The sequence below is a fragment of the Muscardinus avellanarius genome (genome assembly GCF_963383645.1).
Source record: "Muscardinus avellanarius genome assembly, chromosome: 2".
NCBI classification, from domain to species: domain Eukaryota; kingdom Metazoa; phylum Chordata; class Mammalia; order Rodentia; family Gliridae; genus Muscardinus; species Muscardinus avellanarius.
In genome coordinates this window covers 113,674,582-113,693,003 of record NC_137787.1, presented here as the reverse complement: position 1 = coordinate 113,693,003, position 18,422 = coordinate 113,674,582, and the positions used below count along the sequence as shown (strand labels likewise).

General features: G+C 36.5%; 1 protein-coding gene across 2 annotated transcripts in view; it reads left to right on the top strand.

Moving 5' to 3' along the window:
• CNTNAP5 (contactin associated protein family member 5) overlaps positions 1–18,422 on the top strand; it is a gene marked incomplete at both ends in the record, with an annotated part of 1,017,925 nt that overhangs the window by 420,441 nt on the left and 579,062 nt on the right. For both annotated transcript variants that reach the window (XM_080690368.1, XM_080690367.1), the window contains one exon: positions 15,806–15,990. In XM_080690368.1, coding sequence (XP_080546494.1) covers positions 15,806–15,990 — 185 coding nt within the window. The remainder of the gene's footprint in view (positions 1–15,805; positions 15,991–18,422) is intronic.

Below are 18,422 nucleotides of genomic sequence, written 5' to 3'. Positions count from 1 at the left end.
AAGCTAGGAAGAAATTGGGTCATAGGAGAAATTTTAGAGGAAGAAGAGGATACTATAGATGAGAAAATAGGAGGTCTAACTGAGGGAATGGGAAGGGGAAAGAGATAAATCTCTAATTCACATGATGCTTTTTAACCAAAATATCAATGTCAATCACTAAGCCATCATAAAAATGAGGGAGGAAAATGAAATGCATGGAAATTGGGTAAGGGATAATTGGGTGATGTGTGCATGTATATCTCCACCATCTTGTACCCTATTAAGATGTATGACTACAATGCACCAATACAAAATTTAAAAAATGAAATACAACAGGCAGAACCCACAAGATCCGGTGCAGAATCAAATGCCAAAGAATTAAGTGACTATGGAACTGTTGTTAAGAATTAAATGGGATGACAGTAATACTTCTGAGTAGCTCTTCATTATATGAACATTTTAAGTGAGGCAGAATGTTCTGGGTTATCCTCAGCACCACACAGATGGGATAGAATCATATATGCAGTGCAGGGTATATTTTGGTGGCCAAGTACAGTGGTAGGAGACCCAGACCTTGAAAGCATGACAACCATTAAGATATTGTTGTAAGTTTTTCAGATTATCCAAGTCAAATGAGTATATACTTTAGCTCTTTTGAAAATCAGTCATTTTAATTTTTTTATTTTTTTTTACTGGTACACTGTAGTCATACAAATTAATGGGGTACAAGATGGTAGAGGCATATATGCACATATCACTCAATTAGACCTTACCCAAATATCTTCCTATTTTCTCACCCTCCCCCTTCTCATGTTTGTATTTGTGATTGACTTTGATATGTTTGTGAAAGTATATCATATATATTCTAGAATTTTCCTTTGCCCCTCCCATCTCCATCAGGTAGGTCACCTTATTTGCTCACCTATAGTTTATCCTTCTTCCTCTAGAGTTCTTCTTATGACCCATTTTATCCCTATCTTTAGCATATTGTGGAGAGCATTTGATCTCATTTTTTGTGACTGACTAATCTTACTTAGCATAATGTTCTCCAGGTCCATCCACTTGCCTGCAAACGATGTAAATTTGTTCTGCTTTTTATGGATGAGTAAAATTTCATTGCATACATATGCAGTTGTTTTGTAATGCATTCATCAGTTGATGAACAGCTTGGTTACTTCCATAGTTTGGCATTTCTAAATTGTGTGGATATGAACATAGATACACATGCATTAGTTTGGTAATTTGGTTTCAATTTATTTGGGTAATTACCCAGAAGTGCTATTGCTTCATCATATGGTAAGTTCAATTCCATTCTTCTGATGTTCCTCCATACTGTTTTCCAAGGTGGTTGCATTATTTTGTAATCCCACTAATAATGCATTAGAGTTAACACTTCACATCCTCAGCAGCATTTGTGTTTTAAATGATTGCCATTCTAGTGGGAGCATTTTAATAAGCCAACTCTTACATACTTATGGTTTTTCATTATGTTTTTTGAAAGATTACTTTATTTGGGTTGCCATTTGTTGAGACCAACATTCAAGTGCTGTATGTAGTGTATGTGATATATTGCACATAAGTGTGTGTGTCTTTGTGTAAGCACTATTTTTTATTTTACTTAATTATTTATTTTTATGTGGATCATATTGAAAATGGCATATATTCAGACTGTGCTTTGTGCCTTCTCCTCCTCCTTTCCCTTCCTCCCATTCCAACAATGAGTGTCCAAGTTAACCATGCTACATTTATACTTTTACACATATTTGGATGTAGCTCCTCCATTAATCAACCTCAGTCTTCTTCCTCACCTGCCCTTTCATTATAGCTTTGCTGAAGTTTCCCCTCTATTATCTGGGGTCCCTCTGGTAGTCCTAATACAAGTTTGGGGATATTAGAGAAATCATAGGTTCCTTCACTTTCTGTGCTTGGATGATCTCACTTTAACATAATGCTCTCCAGGTCTTTCCATCTTCTTGCAAATGATATAAGGTTTTTTTTTATGGCTGAGTAGAATTCTATTGTGTGTATTCCCATAATTTTGCAATCCAATTATCTGTTGATGGAGATGCAGGTTGGTTCCATATTTTGGCTATTATGAATTGTGTTGCTATGAACATGGGTATGCATATGCTAATGTAGTTCTCTGATTTCAGCCCCTTAGGAAAGATACCCAGGAGTGGTATAGCTGGATTATATGGTGAATTCATTCCCAGTTTTCTAAGAAATCTCCACAATGATCTCCATAGTGTCTTAACTTGTTTGCACACTCATCAACAGTGTAAAAGAGTTCCTATTTCCCTATATCCTCACCAGAATTAAGAGTTCCTATTTCCCTATATCCTCACCAGAATTTGTTGTTGATTTATTTATGCTTGCCAGTCTGATTGGGGTTAGATGGAATCTCAGCATAGTTTTTATTTGCATCTCTCTGATGGCTAATGATGTGAAACATCTTTTTATGTATCTTTTGTCCATTTTTATCTCTTCTTTTGTGAAGTGTCTGTTCAATTCAATTTCCCATTTCTTGATTGGGTTGTTTTGCTAGTGTAGAGTCTTTTGAGTTCTTTGTATATTCTGGATATTATCCCTCTATCAGAGTGGTGGTGGTAAAGATTTTCTCCCATTATGTAGGCTTTCTTTTTGATTCTTAGTAGTTTTCTTTGATGAAAAGAAACGTTTTAGTATTATGCCATCTCACTTGTTAATTCTTGTTTTTCTTTCATGCACTTTGGAGGTCTTGTTGAGAAAGTACTGCCTGTTGTAGTGTTGGGCCTATGACCTCCTCTAATAACTTCATATTCTTTGTTCTAATTTCTAAGTCTTTGATTCATCTTGAGTTGATTCCTGTTCATGGTGAGAGGTAAGGATTTAGTTACATCTTTCCACAAATAGATAGCCATCTCTGCCTGGCACCATTTGTTGAACAGACTTTCTTTTCTCCAGTGTATGAGCTTGACCTCTTTGTTAAACATCAATTGACTATAAGTGTGTAGGTTTGTTTGTGTATCTTCTATTCTGTTCCACTGGTCAGTATGCCTGTGAGTGTGCCAATACCATGCTGTTTTTAATACTATTGCTCTATAGTGTAACTTGAAGTTAGGGATTGTGATGCCTCCTGCATGGTTCTTATTGCTGAAAATTATTTTGATTATTCTGGGTCTTTTCTTTTCCATATAAAATTTATTTCTGATTTTTCTAGGTCTATGAAGAATGTCATAGGTATTTTGATAGGAATTGCATTGAATCTATAGATCACTGTAGGCAGAGTGGCCATTTTAATGATATTATTCTGTCTTTCCATGAGCAAGAAACACATTTACATCTTCCAAGGTTTTCTTCAATTTCTTTTTTTAATGTTTTATAGTTTTTAATGTAGGGGTCTTTTTTAGATATTTGCTTAAGTTCATTCTTAGGTATTTTATTGGTTTTGAGGTGACAGTGAATGGAATTCTTTTACTTCTTTCATTGAGAATTTATTGTTGGCATATAAAAATCAACTGATTTTTTTAGAATGATTTTATATTCTGCAATTTTACTGAGTTGGTTAATCACCTCCAGTTGTCTTTTGGTTGAGTTATTTTGGTCTTCTAGATAAAGGATCACATCTTCTGCAAAGAAGGATAGGTTTAGTTCCTCCCAACCTATTTGAACTCCTTTGATTTCCTTCTCTTGTCTTATTGCTGTGGCAAGAGTCTTGAGGACTATATTGAAAAGGAGTGGTGATAGTGGGCATCCTTGTCTTGTTCCTGATTTTAGAGAAAATTCTTGCAGTTTTTCCCCATTCAATATGCTGTTGTATTTAGGTTTATTGTATGTTGCCTTAATGATGTTGAAATACATCTTTTCTATTCCAATTTTCTGCAGTGTTTTAAACAAGAAAGCTTGTTGGATTTTGTCAAATGCTTTATTAGCATCTATTAATATGATCATGTGGTTTTTATTCTCAGTTCTTTTTATGAGGTGAATAATGTGTATTGATTTGCGTATTTTGAACCAGCCTTGAGTTTCTGGGATGATACCAACTTGGTCGTGGTGTTCAATTCTCTTGATATAGTTTTGAATGTATATAGCTAGTATTTTGTTTAGAATTTTTGCATCTATGTACATCAAATATATTGGTCTGTAATTTTCTTTTTTTTTTGAGGTATCTTTATTTAGTTTGGGGATTAATGTGATATTGGCATTGTAGAAGAAATTTGGGAGAATTCCATCTCTTTCAATGTCCCAGAACAGGTTGAGAAGAAGGATTGGGATTAGTTTTTCACTGAAGGTTTTGTAGAATTCACCTGGAAACCCATTAAGGCCTGGGCTTTTCTTTGATGGCAGAAATTTTGTTGCTGTTTTTATTTCTTTGCTTGCTATTGGTTGTTTTAGGCTTAATATTTCCACTTAGTGCAACATAGGTAGGTTATATGTGCTTAGAAATGTATCAATTTCATCCATGTTTTCCGGTCTATTGGAGTATAAATTTTCAAAATAGTTTCTGATAATCTTTTAAATTTTCCCACTGTCTCTGGAGATGTTTCCTTTTTTATTTCTGATTTTCATAATTTGAGTTGATTCTCTCTTTCTTTTGGTTAGGTTGGCCAGGTGTTTGTCAATCCTATAATTTTTTTTAAAGAACCAGCTTTCTGTTTTGTTGATTCTTTGAATTTTTTTTCTCTATTTCATTTATTTCTGCTTTCATTTTCGTAATTTCCTGCCTTCTGCTGGCTTTGGTATTGGACTGTTGCAGTCTGTCTAGGTCCTTGAGATGTGTCAATATGTTGTTTATTTGGCAACTCTATGTTCATTTTATGTGGGTATTCAATGTTATAAACCTTTCTCTTAACACTGCCTTCAAATTGTCCCTTAGATTTAAGTAAGTTGTGTCTCTATTTTCATTTCATTACAGAAATTTATTTTTCCATTTATTTCTGATCTTATCCACTCATTAGTCAATAGTGTATCATTCAATCTTCATGTATTTAAATAGTTTCTTTTGGTCTTCCTGGTATTGATTCCTACATTCATTCCATTGTGGTCTGAATCTTAAGACGCAGGGACTTAAATTACTATTTTAGAATTTGGTGGTGCTTGCTTTGGGGTCCAGGATATGATCTATTTTGGAGAAGGTTCCATGGACTGCTGAGAAGAATGTGTATTCTGCTGTTTCTAATTGAAATATCCCTGTATATGTCTATTAGGTCTATTTGGTTTATAGTTTTCTTTAATTCTGAAGAGTTTTTACTCCTCTTTTGCCTTGAAGTTCAATCTATTGCCATGAGAGGTATGTTGCTGTTTCCCAATATTATTGTATTTGCATCTATTTGAGATCTGATATCCTGTAGGGTTTATTTTACAAATGTGGCTGCACCCATATTTGGGACATAAACATTTACTATCATTATATCTTCTTGGTGGATTCTTTCTTTTAATAAAATGAATTGCTCTGCTTTGTTTCTTCTAATGTGTTTTAACTTAAAGTCTGTTTTGTTTGATATTAGCATTGCTACCCCTGCCTGTTTTTGATCTTCATTAGCATGATATATCTTTTTCCAGTCTTTCATTTTTAGTTTATGAATGTTTTGGGGTGTAAGGTGAGTTTCTTGCAAACAGCATATATTTTAGATTATGCTTCTTAATCCACATTGCCAATCTATGTCTTTTGATTGGTGAGTTAATTTCTTTAGCATTCAGAGTTATTATTGAAATATGTTTTTGTTTCCTGTCATTATGTGTTCTATATTCTGTTTGATGTAATGTTGTTTTTCATTACTTTAATGTCCTACTGATCAACTTCATCTTTTCTCTGGTTTGGAAATTTGCTTTTTTTCTTCTTTATGGTTTATTTAAGTATTTTCTCTACTGTTGGCTCTGTATTCATGAATTTCTGAGAATCTGAATCTGTTTTTCTTGAAATACTTTTTGTTTTTCCATCAATTTTGAACAATAACTTTGCTGAATATAGCAATATTGTTTGAAAGTTGTTTTCTTCCAGGTTCTGGATCACTTCAAATCAATCTCTCCTGGCAGTTATGATTTTTTTTTGTATAATCTAGGGCAATTTTTAATGTTTTTCATCTATATGTCACCCATTCTTTTGTTCTCACTGCTTTTAAGAGTCTTTCCTTGGCCTCTATGTTGGTCATTTTGATTATTACAAGACATGAGGAGGTCCTTCCTTTGATCTTGTTTTAATGGTGCTCTGTATGTCTCCTGATTGTGTAAGCCCAAGTCTGTTTCCAGGTCTGGAAAATTCTCTGAATTCTTTTTTTCTCTGAATAGATTACAAATACCCTCCGTCTTTACCTGTATCCCTTCTTCAATATTTTTTATCCCTAGGTTAGGTTGTTTCATGTTGTCCCATAGTTATTGGATATTTAGGTCTTGTTGCTGTAATGACTTCTGTATGCTGTTGACTGTGCTTTCAGTTTTGAATAAACTACCTTCTAACAATGACACTCTATTTTCCATTTCATCTAATCTTCCAGAATTTATTTCCTTTGGTGTCTTCATTTTATTTATTGACTCTCTCATTTTATTCCTGACCTCTTTCTGATTCTTTCTTTCTTTTATTTATTTATTTATTTTTAATTTGGTGATACTGGGGTTCTTGGAAACCCTTCTACCTCTGGGCTACACTCTCAGACACTTATTTTTATATATATTTTTTATTTAGAAACAGGGTCTCTTAAGCCAATGTGGCTGGCTTCAAACCTGTTTGATTCTCCTGTCTCTGCCTCCCAAGCGCAGGGATTACAAGTGTATGCCACCATGTCCGGCCCTGATTCTTTCTTAGTGTTCCCATTTCCTTTTTTATTTCCTGTACAGTTGCTTTGAGGCCTTTCATTATACTGATAATCAGTATTTAGAATTCACCTTCTTGCATTTCTTGTCAGTATTCATGATTTCTGTTATTTCTTCACTGTTCTTAGTTCTCATATTTTCAAGGTTCTCAGGCTTGTTTCTCTGATGTCTTGTATCTTGTATTTTTTGGTATTAAGCCCAATCCAATTTACTAGTAGGAACCTACAGGTGTCAGCAGGTAACCAGTGCTGATTTTTAATGGTGAGGATTGGGCTATCAGGAGGAGATGGGGTGATGGCTGCAGGAGTCGGCTAAAGTAGAGAGCATGATTAGGTTGACTAAGAATTTAAGTATAATAAAGTAGTATTTGGTTGAGAATGAGAGGTTAGATAGTAGGACTCTTGTTGTTAGTAGAGTATTTAAGTGTGGAGTTTTGAAATAATTGAATATAAAGTAAGGAGATACAGTGAGAGAAAAAAAAAGTTTTGAGAGAACAGAGTAGATAGGCTAGAGTGAGGAAGCTTGTAAAAGGAATGTGGGGGAATTAGGAAACAAACACAAATAAAGTAACAAAACAAGTTACAAAAAGTAGCAATTATAAATTAAACACAAAAAACACCAAAAGAAAAAAAAAGGAATGAGTTAAAAAAATAAAGAAAAAAAGGACAAAAATAAAATAAAAAAGAACTAGCGACAATGTGAGAAAAAAACAAAGCAAAGCAAACAAACAAAAAAACAAATAAAATAAACAACAGTCCTACTAATTTATATATATAGGGCCAGGACCATATACTATCTGTATGTCTGTTCACTGTGGTAGATTCTGGAGTATATTCCAATGCCTCTTATTTGTTCTGTTACCTATTTTTGGCTTTTGAACCCACTCTCTGAGTGTTTGTGCATCTTTGTCACCTCTGACAGCTTTGTGTTTAGGTGTCAGGGCATCAAGTGTCACTGTTAATGAGTTCCATATAAGTCCAGGGTTTTGCACTCTTCCACCCTGTGCTCTGAGTGCCTCTGTGCTCTCCACCATGTTCAGGCCCTCTGCTCTGCCCCTGTGCTTTCCTATTCACATGGGTGGGGGACATTCAGTATAGTCTTGGAGCAACTCACTGTGACCCTGTGCAGGTACTATGCCTTGTCTCTGTGTCTCTGGATCTTCTAACTGGACTAGCCCCCTGAGTCTCATGTCTATTCTGGGCAGAGTTCCACTGAGTACTAAAAAATGCAAGTGGTTACCTGGTCCTGCTGCAGGGTCTCTGGAGGGCTTGCTGTGCAGCTGTGGTGTAGCCTCTTGTGTAGGCTTTTGGGTCTTTTTCTGCGACCCTAAAACATGATGCTGGTCACTGCTTACTGCTTAAGATGTTGGAGCTCTGTGGCCACTTTCAAGCTTTGAATTATTTTTTCTGGATTTCTTGGGGCTGCTGTACCACTGTCAGCCAGAGACATGATTTGTGGTTTAGGCCCATGGTGCCAGCAATTGGGCCGCATCCACTTCAGGTCTGTCTCACACTCAGGCTTTTTTGCAGTGGATCTCACAGTTTGGAGAAATGGATTCCTTACACCGTGGTTTCTGGTTCTGTTTTGGTTTATGAGATTTATTTATTGGTTTGTCAAGAAGCTTCCTTCTTGGTAGTTGAACTTTATTTTTTTTAGCTACTGAGATGTGCTGTATCCTGCAGTCATCATATTTTCCAAAAGCCTTTCTGTAAGCACTATTTTATTTAAATCACATGGACGTCCTACACATTATCTATAAATCTGTTTGTTAATTTACAAGTTAATGTAAAGACATTAACCTAATGTCTTTACATTAATCATTAAAATGGTATAAGCCTTTAAATAACATATATATTAAATATCAGGCAATTAATGTTTATGGATTAAGTTGTGAAAATAGAGAAATCAGGGATGAACATAGGAATCTAGGAATCTAGCTATCTAGGAATGTAGGAATCTAGCTGTCTCAAGATTTATTAGGAAGAGAAAGGAAGATTGTTATCTAAGACAAAGTATCAGTGAGATGTGATGCACCATATTTTGTGTAAATTTTGTAACTATTCAGGTGTGGTGATGCACGCCTGTAATTCCAGCATGTGGGAGGCTGAGACTGGAGGATCACAATTCACAGGCAGCCTCAGATACCTAGTGAGGCCCTTGAAACTCAGTCAGATCCTGCTTCAAAATTTAAAAAATAAGTAAAAAATAAGGCTGAAGTTTTAGCCCCTGAGTTCCATTTCCAGTACTGCCACATGCAAATATATATATATATGAATGATTTATAACTTTTCCAGATAAACATGATGACACAAGCCTGTAATCCCAGTAGTTGGCTGAGACAAAAGGATTATTGCAGGTTCAAGGCTAGCCTCAGTGCTCAGTAATTTAGCAAGTCTTATTTCCAAATATAAGAAAAATTCCAAAAAAGGGCTCGTGGTATTTCTTGAAGGAAGAAAGCCTCTGAGTTCAATGCTAGTTAGCTACCCCCCCCCAAAAAAAAAGATAACATTTTTCTAAGTATCAAAGCCATAGAAGATGAATTCAAATTAAAGATAGGACCAAACAACTCTTCAACCTAGTGAGTCTTTTTATTATTTTTAAATTTCTCCCAGCTACACAAAATATGCATCTCGTTGCATTAGTGATCCATGGTTATCTGTTTTGCTTTTAGTGTTGAATCCACTAGAGTCACATTGCTTGCTTTTAATCTCTGATTTTTTTCAAGAATCTCTCATGGTCACATGGAAGACCATTCATGAGTCTTGCATATGTCCACACAAGGGTGTGGGCATAGCTTTTTGGTACTGATTGGCCTATGGAGATAACATTTTTCTTGGCATTCTACATGATGTACTTCCTTTTTCTGTGTCACACTATTGTTCTTTGCCATAACTTTGGTCTTAAGCTCACCAAATTATTTCCTGCAACCCTCCATTTCTACTAAGTAATGTACTATGCATGCTTAAAAAGTGGGATGTAGATAGTAAGAAAACAAGAAATGAGGGAGAAAGGAGTTTCATTTTCTCTAGTGGTAGTAGCAAAGAAAATAAACACTTTGGAGTTAGATGGCACTGGGATATCCCCATAATATTTGGTACCTGGATAAGTCATGGAGCTTCCCTAAGTGAACCCTTTTGCAGAGTTGTGTTAAGAAATAATTGAAACCACATATCCGATTTGTTGCCTTAAGTACAGGTTTAATGGATACAAGTGGATATTAATATTGTCAACTTGGCAAAGTAAAGGTGAGAAAGTCCATTCATTTGGAAGATCAAATAGATAAAGGCAGAGAAAACATCACAGGGGTAGTAGTCTGGTTTATCCACAGTAAATAAATCTCTTTTCTAGATTAACTTTTTTTTTCCAAAATATTATCTTAAATGAGAGAGCTCTCATCCCCTTTTGCTTAGTATCTCTGAAATTAACAATTAGAAAGCTAAAATGGCATCCATATTTGAACTATAAAGATAGGTCTAAGAAAAAAAAACATTGAATTAAACAACATATTTAGTTGAAAATAGTTCAATACACAAGAGTGAGAGGTAGAATGAGAATGGCCATGAGTTTAATCCTTTATACCCTTTCCAAAAAAAAAAAAAAAAAAAGAAGTAAATTGAGGGCTAGGTGTGCAGCTCGGTAGTAGAGCACTTGCCTTGCATGCTCAAGGTTCTGGGTTCTGTCCCCAACACTGGATGAGGGAGTAACTTACAATTCAAGAGATATTCAGTAATTTATACATCATTGATACAAGGTTTTCAATTAATCAGCTGTGTGAGATGAGGATTGTGTTCTTAAGTTTATTTATTTATTTATTTATTTATTTATTGGTGGTACTGGGGTTCCTGGAAGTCCTTCTACCTCCAGGTTACACTCCTGGACCTATTTTTACATTTTTATTTGGAAACAGGGGCTCCTAAGCCAGTGTGCGTGGCTGGCTGCAAACCTGCGTGATCCTCCTGTCTCTGCCTCCCAAGTGTGGGGATTACAAGCATGCGCCATCACGCCCGGTCAAGTATATTTATTTATGTTATCAAAAATAATGACACTCACTTTAAAACACAGAATAAAGAAAAAACTAATATTGTGGTGACTGCATCCTTGAGTTATTACTTATCTCATTGATTTTCTGTGCCTTTTTCACACTGGCAGTTAGCTTCTATTTATTCTATTTTGCTTTTATACCATCTACTTCACTAAAGTATATATTAAATATTTTATTTATTAAATGTTATTTATTATTTTATTGAAAGATAATAACAACCAAGTTTATTCAACACAATATATGCACTTCATAAATACCATTAGCTGGCTGTATAATTGTCTGCTGATCCAAGTGGGCTCAAGGCACCTTTTCACTCCTCTTAAATTATTAGGCATTATCTTCAATTTTTAAATCATTAACTATTTGAAAATAAAACTTCTGACCACATTTCAAAATTTTTACAATAGGTTTCTAGAATGTGAATGGCCAGGGGATAAGTTGTGAACAATTTTTAAAGTTCTCTAATACTTACTGATTATGTTTTCCAAAATATTGGTGGGATTCATTTTTGTGATATCTTCAGGCAATAAAAATGTTGGCTCAGTAAATAAACAAAATAAAACAAGAATTATGTTAATCAATTTTTGAGAAAAGATAAAAAATTGCTTTATGTATTCATGCAAATTCTAAAAGTTACATTGTATGAAATGATAAGAATGTTAATCAATGTTAATTAATGTTAAGTAACTGTAGTGACTAGGAAGTTGTCTACTTTATTTAAATTGTGCATTTGTATTCTCCTAAAATCTTAAGATTATGAGGAGCAGAATTGTCGAGTGTATAGCAGCCAACTTTCTGAGTCAAGGTGAGAATGTGAGAGAGGAAGAGCTTACTATGCCCTGGAGGAGGGTCAGTGTGCAGCCCAGGATGTGCGGGCTTACTTGCAGCTTGTTGCTATGGCCTTAGGTAGAAAGAACATGATGGGAGAAGCCAACTAGAAATCTAAACTACCTGAGGGTTCAGGACCTAACGATATCTGACACTGAGCAGAGAGATGCTTGATCTTATCAACCTGCCAAACCATTCATCAACCTGGCAATTTTTCTTCCTTAAAATTATTATTCAAGCATTTTCAGGTAATATATTTGAAACAATTTAGTAGTAATCTGTAAAATAATATAGATATAGAACTTTGTCAACTTGAGAGAATTCCTCTATAGTCTCAAAATAAGGATAACCTTTTAAATTATAATGCAAATTCTGAAGTTATAAATGAAAAAGAAATCATGGATTTAAAATAAAAAATATGCTAGTATTAAATAAAGTTAAATGATCAAAAACATAAGCAACATTAAGATCAAGTAAAGAAGAAACAAATATATTACCCACAAATTTTTATTAAAGCCAATGGGAAAAATACAAATTGATAGAAAATATATTTTCAATACATAGGAAAAGCAAGGCATGGTACTAATATAGGTAATCTTAGTAATTGGAAGGTTGAGACAGGAGGATTGTACGTTCAAGACCAGCTAAGTCATGTAGCAAGTTTCAAAATAAAATGTAATAGAGGACTGGGGATGTAGCTTTAAATTATAATGCCCTGGATTCAATCCCTAGTACCAAGGGAAGAAAAAACATATTTCCAACTTCATCCAAATTCAGGAAAATGCATGTTAAAATTACTTTCAAATATCAAGTTTTATCTATCAGACAGAAAATATTTTGAAGCTAGACCATGTTTTGTAGGGAATTCTATGGCAGAAAAAATTATCTTAATAACTAGGGAGAGTTTATTAAGTATAGTCTTTATAGAAATAATTTGGCAGCTAAAATCAAATTCTCATACTACTGCCAAGATAACCTTTACTCAGTGTTAATCTGAACCATGGTCTCTTATTTACCAGTTTTTCCATGGCTACCATTCCTTAAAGATAAAATGTAGACTCTGCCACTCAGTTCACCAAGTCCAGGAGGATGGGCCATGCTAGCAGGGTCCCTCCACCACCTTCCTGTGAGTCTCTGAGCTTTGGCATGGGCATCTTTTGTCTGGATAGCATGCACCTGCCTCTAGTTGGGACTCAGCCTCTAGACATTCTGCATGGAGGCTTTCCCAGCATCCAGGCTGCACTTCCTTGGCTCCCAGCATGAAATGTTTTAAGACACTTCTTATAGTTGTATGTGTTGAGAGTCTCCAAACTAAGCACTTCAGAGAGGGTGGGACATTCTGTATCTTCTTTATATATTATCTGTCACTGTGAGCAGCACAGGTAGATTACAAATGAAGGGGAAAAAAAAGGAGGGAGAGTGGGTAGATGGAGGAAAAAAAACCACATATTCATACATTAACCTAACAGATGATAACTTCTCAAAAGCTATGGAACAATTATACTACACTGATCAGCAAAATAAACTTAAACGTTTATTTATTTTTAATTAATTCACTTTAAAATGAAGAGTTATATGTCCCCTCTTATATTTAGAAGCTAGGGAGTAATCTTGATACCAGAGGGATTTCAGATAATGGAGTAGAAACTCCAACAAGCCAGGGAGATGGTCTAGGGTAAGAGGGGAGAGAAAGGGAGGATCAGTAAAGGAATTACTTCCATTGACATAATGTACATATGTGAGAAAACTAATGTCAGTCTGAATACCCTGTATGGGGAAGTGGGGAGACAGGGAGAACGTTGAGAGGAAGCCCACCAAGTACCAAGTGCTGTGTGCATGTATGTCACTGCCACGGTGAACCACATTAATGACATGAGACTACAATGTTCCAATACAAGTATTTAAAATGAATAAAGAAAAACAAAATAAAGTTAGGTGTTAATTCTCCAGCTCTCATTTTCTAATTAGAGTAAGACTTATACCCTTGCTCTTACTCCTCATGAAGCCGGCAAATGTTATTCAGTGAAAAAAAAAAAAAAAAAGTGACTTTGAACCATACTGAAGGTGGGAGGAAAAGCCTCCAGGAAATGGCAGCTCCTATCCCATGAATGTCACCCTGTGGAGCAGTCTGTTGCCATGGTGCTGAGCAATATTGCAGGAAAGAGAGGAGAGACATTCAGCTTTCAGAAAGTTACTAAGTAGCTGAACACAGGGCATATTCCCTACTAAAATGTATACATAAATAAATATTTATCAATTTATTTATTTGTTGCTTATTTATTTGTTTACTTTTGGCACTGGATATTAAACCCAGGGACATTCTACCTCCAAACTTCACCTTTTTATTTCCTTTTTATTTTTATTTTTATTTGGAAAAAGGGTTTGTCTAGGTTACTGATAGTCTCACTATGTTGCTGAAGCTGTCTTAGAACCTGAAATTCTCCTATCTTAGCCTCTTAAGTACTGGTATTACAGCCTTAATGCACCTGGCCTATTAGTGGTATTTGATTATTTTGTTAAGGTTGAGACAAAGTTTTCCATCAGGGATGTAGACTTGGTGATAAAACTGTAATTAATTTCATGCAAGATGCAGCAGAGTACTTGGATAAAACTGAAAAAGAGAAAAAGAGGGAGGCAAGCCAGGCAGGCTAGAATAAGAAGCAGTTTTGTTCTTGAGCCTCTCTCATCCTTTCACGGTGGCATTCTGAAGTCATGATAGGTGGAATTTCCAGCAGTAATGAGTCATGCCTCAACTGCCACTGTAATCACTGTAAAAGAAATCAAAGCAAAAGTGGGCTGGAATTCTGGCCCCACCCATGAGGCACTTGGGCTTAACAGTAAAAGCCTCAGACACTTTCTTTGTAAGGTGTAGGTAACAATTTTCCCTTCTGTGATAAAAGATGGAGTTTATAAACTTTTGACATGAGTATCATCTATAAAGCAGGCACTTGAGAGAAACTGCTGAAATAACTGTCTGCTTATGTTTTGTTTTGTTTTTGCCCACACACTTACCCAACTGGCTAAACTCACTGCTCCCTGTGACCTTGACTCAGCCCGTATTTACCTTTGTTTTCACAAGCATAGCTCTTTCCACTCAAGAAATCCTCCAAGGGCTAGGAATGGATGGACATGCCTTTAAACCCAGAACTTAGAAGGCTGAGATAGAAGTATTGCAGGTTCAAGGCCAGCCTTAGAAACTTAGTGAGAACTTCAGAAATTTGGCAAAATCCTGATTAATAATAATAATAATGATGGCTGGCAGTATATCTTGGAGTAGAATGCTTCTGGAGAGAGAGAGAGAGAGAGAGAGAGAGAGAGAGAGAGAGAGAGAAGAAGAAGAAGAAGAAGAAGAAGAAGAAGAAGAAGAAGAAGAAGAAGAAGAAGAAGAAGACTGATGAAAGATGAAAGGAGACAGGGAGGAAGGAAGAAAGGAAGGAAGGAAGGAAGGAAGAAAGGAAGGAAGGAAGGAAGGAAGGCTCTCTCCAACTGTGTTTCAACTTGATCACATAACTTAGAGAAAAGATTTTCTTACAGTTTTGGGTTCAGTTCACACTGTACCCAAAAGGCTTGGGACAGTGGACATCAGGACATAGCAGTGGGTGTGGGGGTTGGGGAGAGGGAGAGAATATGTGCTGTGCTCCTCACATCATGGAGGCATGAAGCAAGAGAGAGAGTAGGGGAGGAAGAAGGGACCACATAAATATGATCACCAAGGCTACACCCTAAGGGTAAATCCAGGTAAATCATTGTAATGGATTTATCCACTGTTGTAAATAAAACCCTCATGACTCTACTATATCAACTTTGAATATTAATAAATGAGATATTTAGGGAACATTTTATATCTAATTATAACAAATTCAATTTTTTTTTCAGTAAAAACCCTTGAGCCCATTAGGACACAGTTCTTTTTATCACTTAATTGTTCCAGTCCTAGAAACACCCACTTTACTTCTGGAAGTATATGTGTTCTTTGAACTGGAATTTGATTCTAGACTCTAGAGGCAAAGCCTTTCATTTCTTCACAAGTCCCTCACAGGTGTGGACTTGCTGAGATGGTTGTTCCTGAGCTCTAGGACAGACAGCATGGTCTTTGCTCACAGTATGCCTTATCACTGGAAGCTGGCCCTAGGCACAGGTGTCATCCTGCCTTCCTCCTCTTTATAGATGACAGCAAAGCCCGGCTCAGCAGCAGCCCACCCTCAGTCACTCTGGGCAGCCTCCTGGATGATCAGCACTGGCACTCAGTCCTCATCGAGCGGGTGGGCAAGCAGGTGAACTTTACTGTGGACAAGCATACACAGCACTTCCGGACCAAAGGTGAAGCAGATGCCTTGGACATTGACTATGAGGTGAGCCTACTCTCCCTGAACACCCTGTATTCAAACAGAGTCATTGATAGAAGTGTAGACATGTGGAATTTTATCATGAGAGTTATCTCCTTCCATCTATGCCAGTCTACAAGGGGAGGACTCCAAGTGAGAATTTGAGCAGTGAGTGAGGAGATGCCTTGGTGATAGTGGGGGTGCCCACAGTGTACTTTGTGCATCAAGTTCTGGTGGTCTCCCTGTTATTGTATGTGTGTGTGTGTGTGTGTGTGTGTGTGTGTGTGTGTGTGTGTGTGTGCGGACTCTCTTGTGTCATTGTTAGGCCTCCTGGTTAAACACAGTCATTCTTTTTTTTATAAAAGCAATTTCAACTTATCTGGGGTAATGAAAGGTAAAGAAATAATAAAATATCCAGGAACCTTCCATCCTTTACTTCCATTTCAAAGTAGAATTTTTACTAAGATGCACAACAGAATGTTGCTTATGTCCTGTTCTCTTGTAGAGAGGCACTTTGAGAGACACCAGATCTGAACACAGATAGACAGGCATCCCCAGAGCTGTCTGACTTTAATTCTTCTGTAAAGTACATAGGAGTGGGATACATGTATCACATTGTTGCTCAAAAAAAATTCCACCTAACTCCAGTCAGGACAGTGTTAATCAAGAATATTAACAAAAGTCAATGCTGATAAAGGTGTGGGGCAAAGGAACACTTATACAGTGTTGGTGGGATTGGAATTAGTACAACAACTATAGAGATCAGTATTGTTCTGGTCAGCATTCCTACAACTATAATCTAAAGCCTGACGAAGAAATTTAGGGAAAGAAAGATTTTATTTTCTTATTATTTCAGGTTCATTTTGTGTGAAGCTGGGGACTGTGGACCTCAGGACATGGTGGCAAGAGGTGGACAGAGGGAGCAGACATGGGCTGTGTTCTTTACATCCTGGAGGCAAGAAGCAAAAGAGAGAGATTAGGGGGAGGAGAAATCATTTATATAATCCCCAAGGCTGCATCCTCTGGGACCACCTCCAGCCATAGCCTACTGGCCAAGGTTACCACCCAGATAAATCCAATCCAATGTTGAGATTACAACTCTCAGGACTCAATTATATCAACTCCAAATATTAACAAGTGAGATTTAGAGGGGACATTTTGTATCTAATTATAACATGTAAAGAGGCTCCTCTAAGTCCAGTTATAGCTTGTGGAAGGAAACATGACAAATAATAGTATTTCCTATATGGAGGTATCATAACCAATCCCACTAGCATATGCAAGGTGGGAAGAAGTGATGTCAGGGTGGGGTGCACGAGAAACCCTTCAATATATTTGTGTTCATATGTTAATGTATCACTTTGAATCTTATTACCATGTATAATTACATTGTACCAATACAATTCTAAAATATAAAATGAAATAATACATATTCTATGTCCATGAAAGAAGAAAATGGAGGAAGGGAGGGAGAGAGGGAGGAAGAAAGGAAGGAAGGAAGGAAGGAAGGAAGGAAGGAAGGAAGGAAGGAAGGAAAGAAGGAAGGAAGGAAGGAAGGAAGGAAGGAAGGAAGGAAAAAAATAAAAGTGGGGAGATACACCAGCTGTATGATGCTTTTTGAGGAACATCCATACTTGTTATAGTTAGATATAAAAGTTTCACAGAGTTCTGCAAGCTGATATCCAAGAGCTAACCATCTCTGCTCTTAGTCTAGTTCAAGAGGTAACTATTGTACCTCTACAAAATACCAGGCTTAGTGCTGGACTCAGAAATGTATGAGTCTAAGTCTTTGAGATGGAGAAAATTGCAATCTAATAGCCAAATTAAGGCACTGCAAACCATTGAGGTGAAAACTATAGTGGACAGAAAGTTTGAGTACCAGGAGAACATAGGAGAAGACATATGGTTCAATCTGGAAAGTAGCAGAAAGCTTTGAGCAGGAGATACTGCTAAGTCCTGAAAGATGAGCATGTACCAGTATTGGGAAGTGGCTCCAAAATGTATTAATATACCAGTATTGGGAAAGATTTTCAATTTTTAAATATATCTTTGGTAGTAAAAGAAGCCAGGAGCTTCAAAGAAAGGGCTGCAGGATTCTAGGCACCAAGAGATATTAACAACGCAACAGAGATAGTAGGCCCAGGGCCTTTTTAATTATAAAGATAAGATTTCCCAAGGAAGTGGAAGGATGATCCCAGACTTCTATAATCATGGGAATATGCCATAACCCTTCAAGAGATACCAAAATCCAATGATCAAATAACACATTTTGAGTTGTAACAAAAGGCTTGAGGTCTGTACCAGAAACAGGACAGACCAGCAGGAAGGAATCCAGCAGCCCACATCAAAAGGGCTGGCTCTAGAGGGGATGGATCTGCTTGAGTTAGGAGACTGGCTATATAATACTCTGTATCCAGGAATTATCAGTGAATTTGTTTGAACCACCCCCTAATGCTATT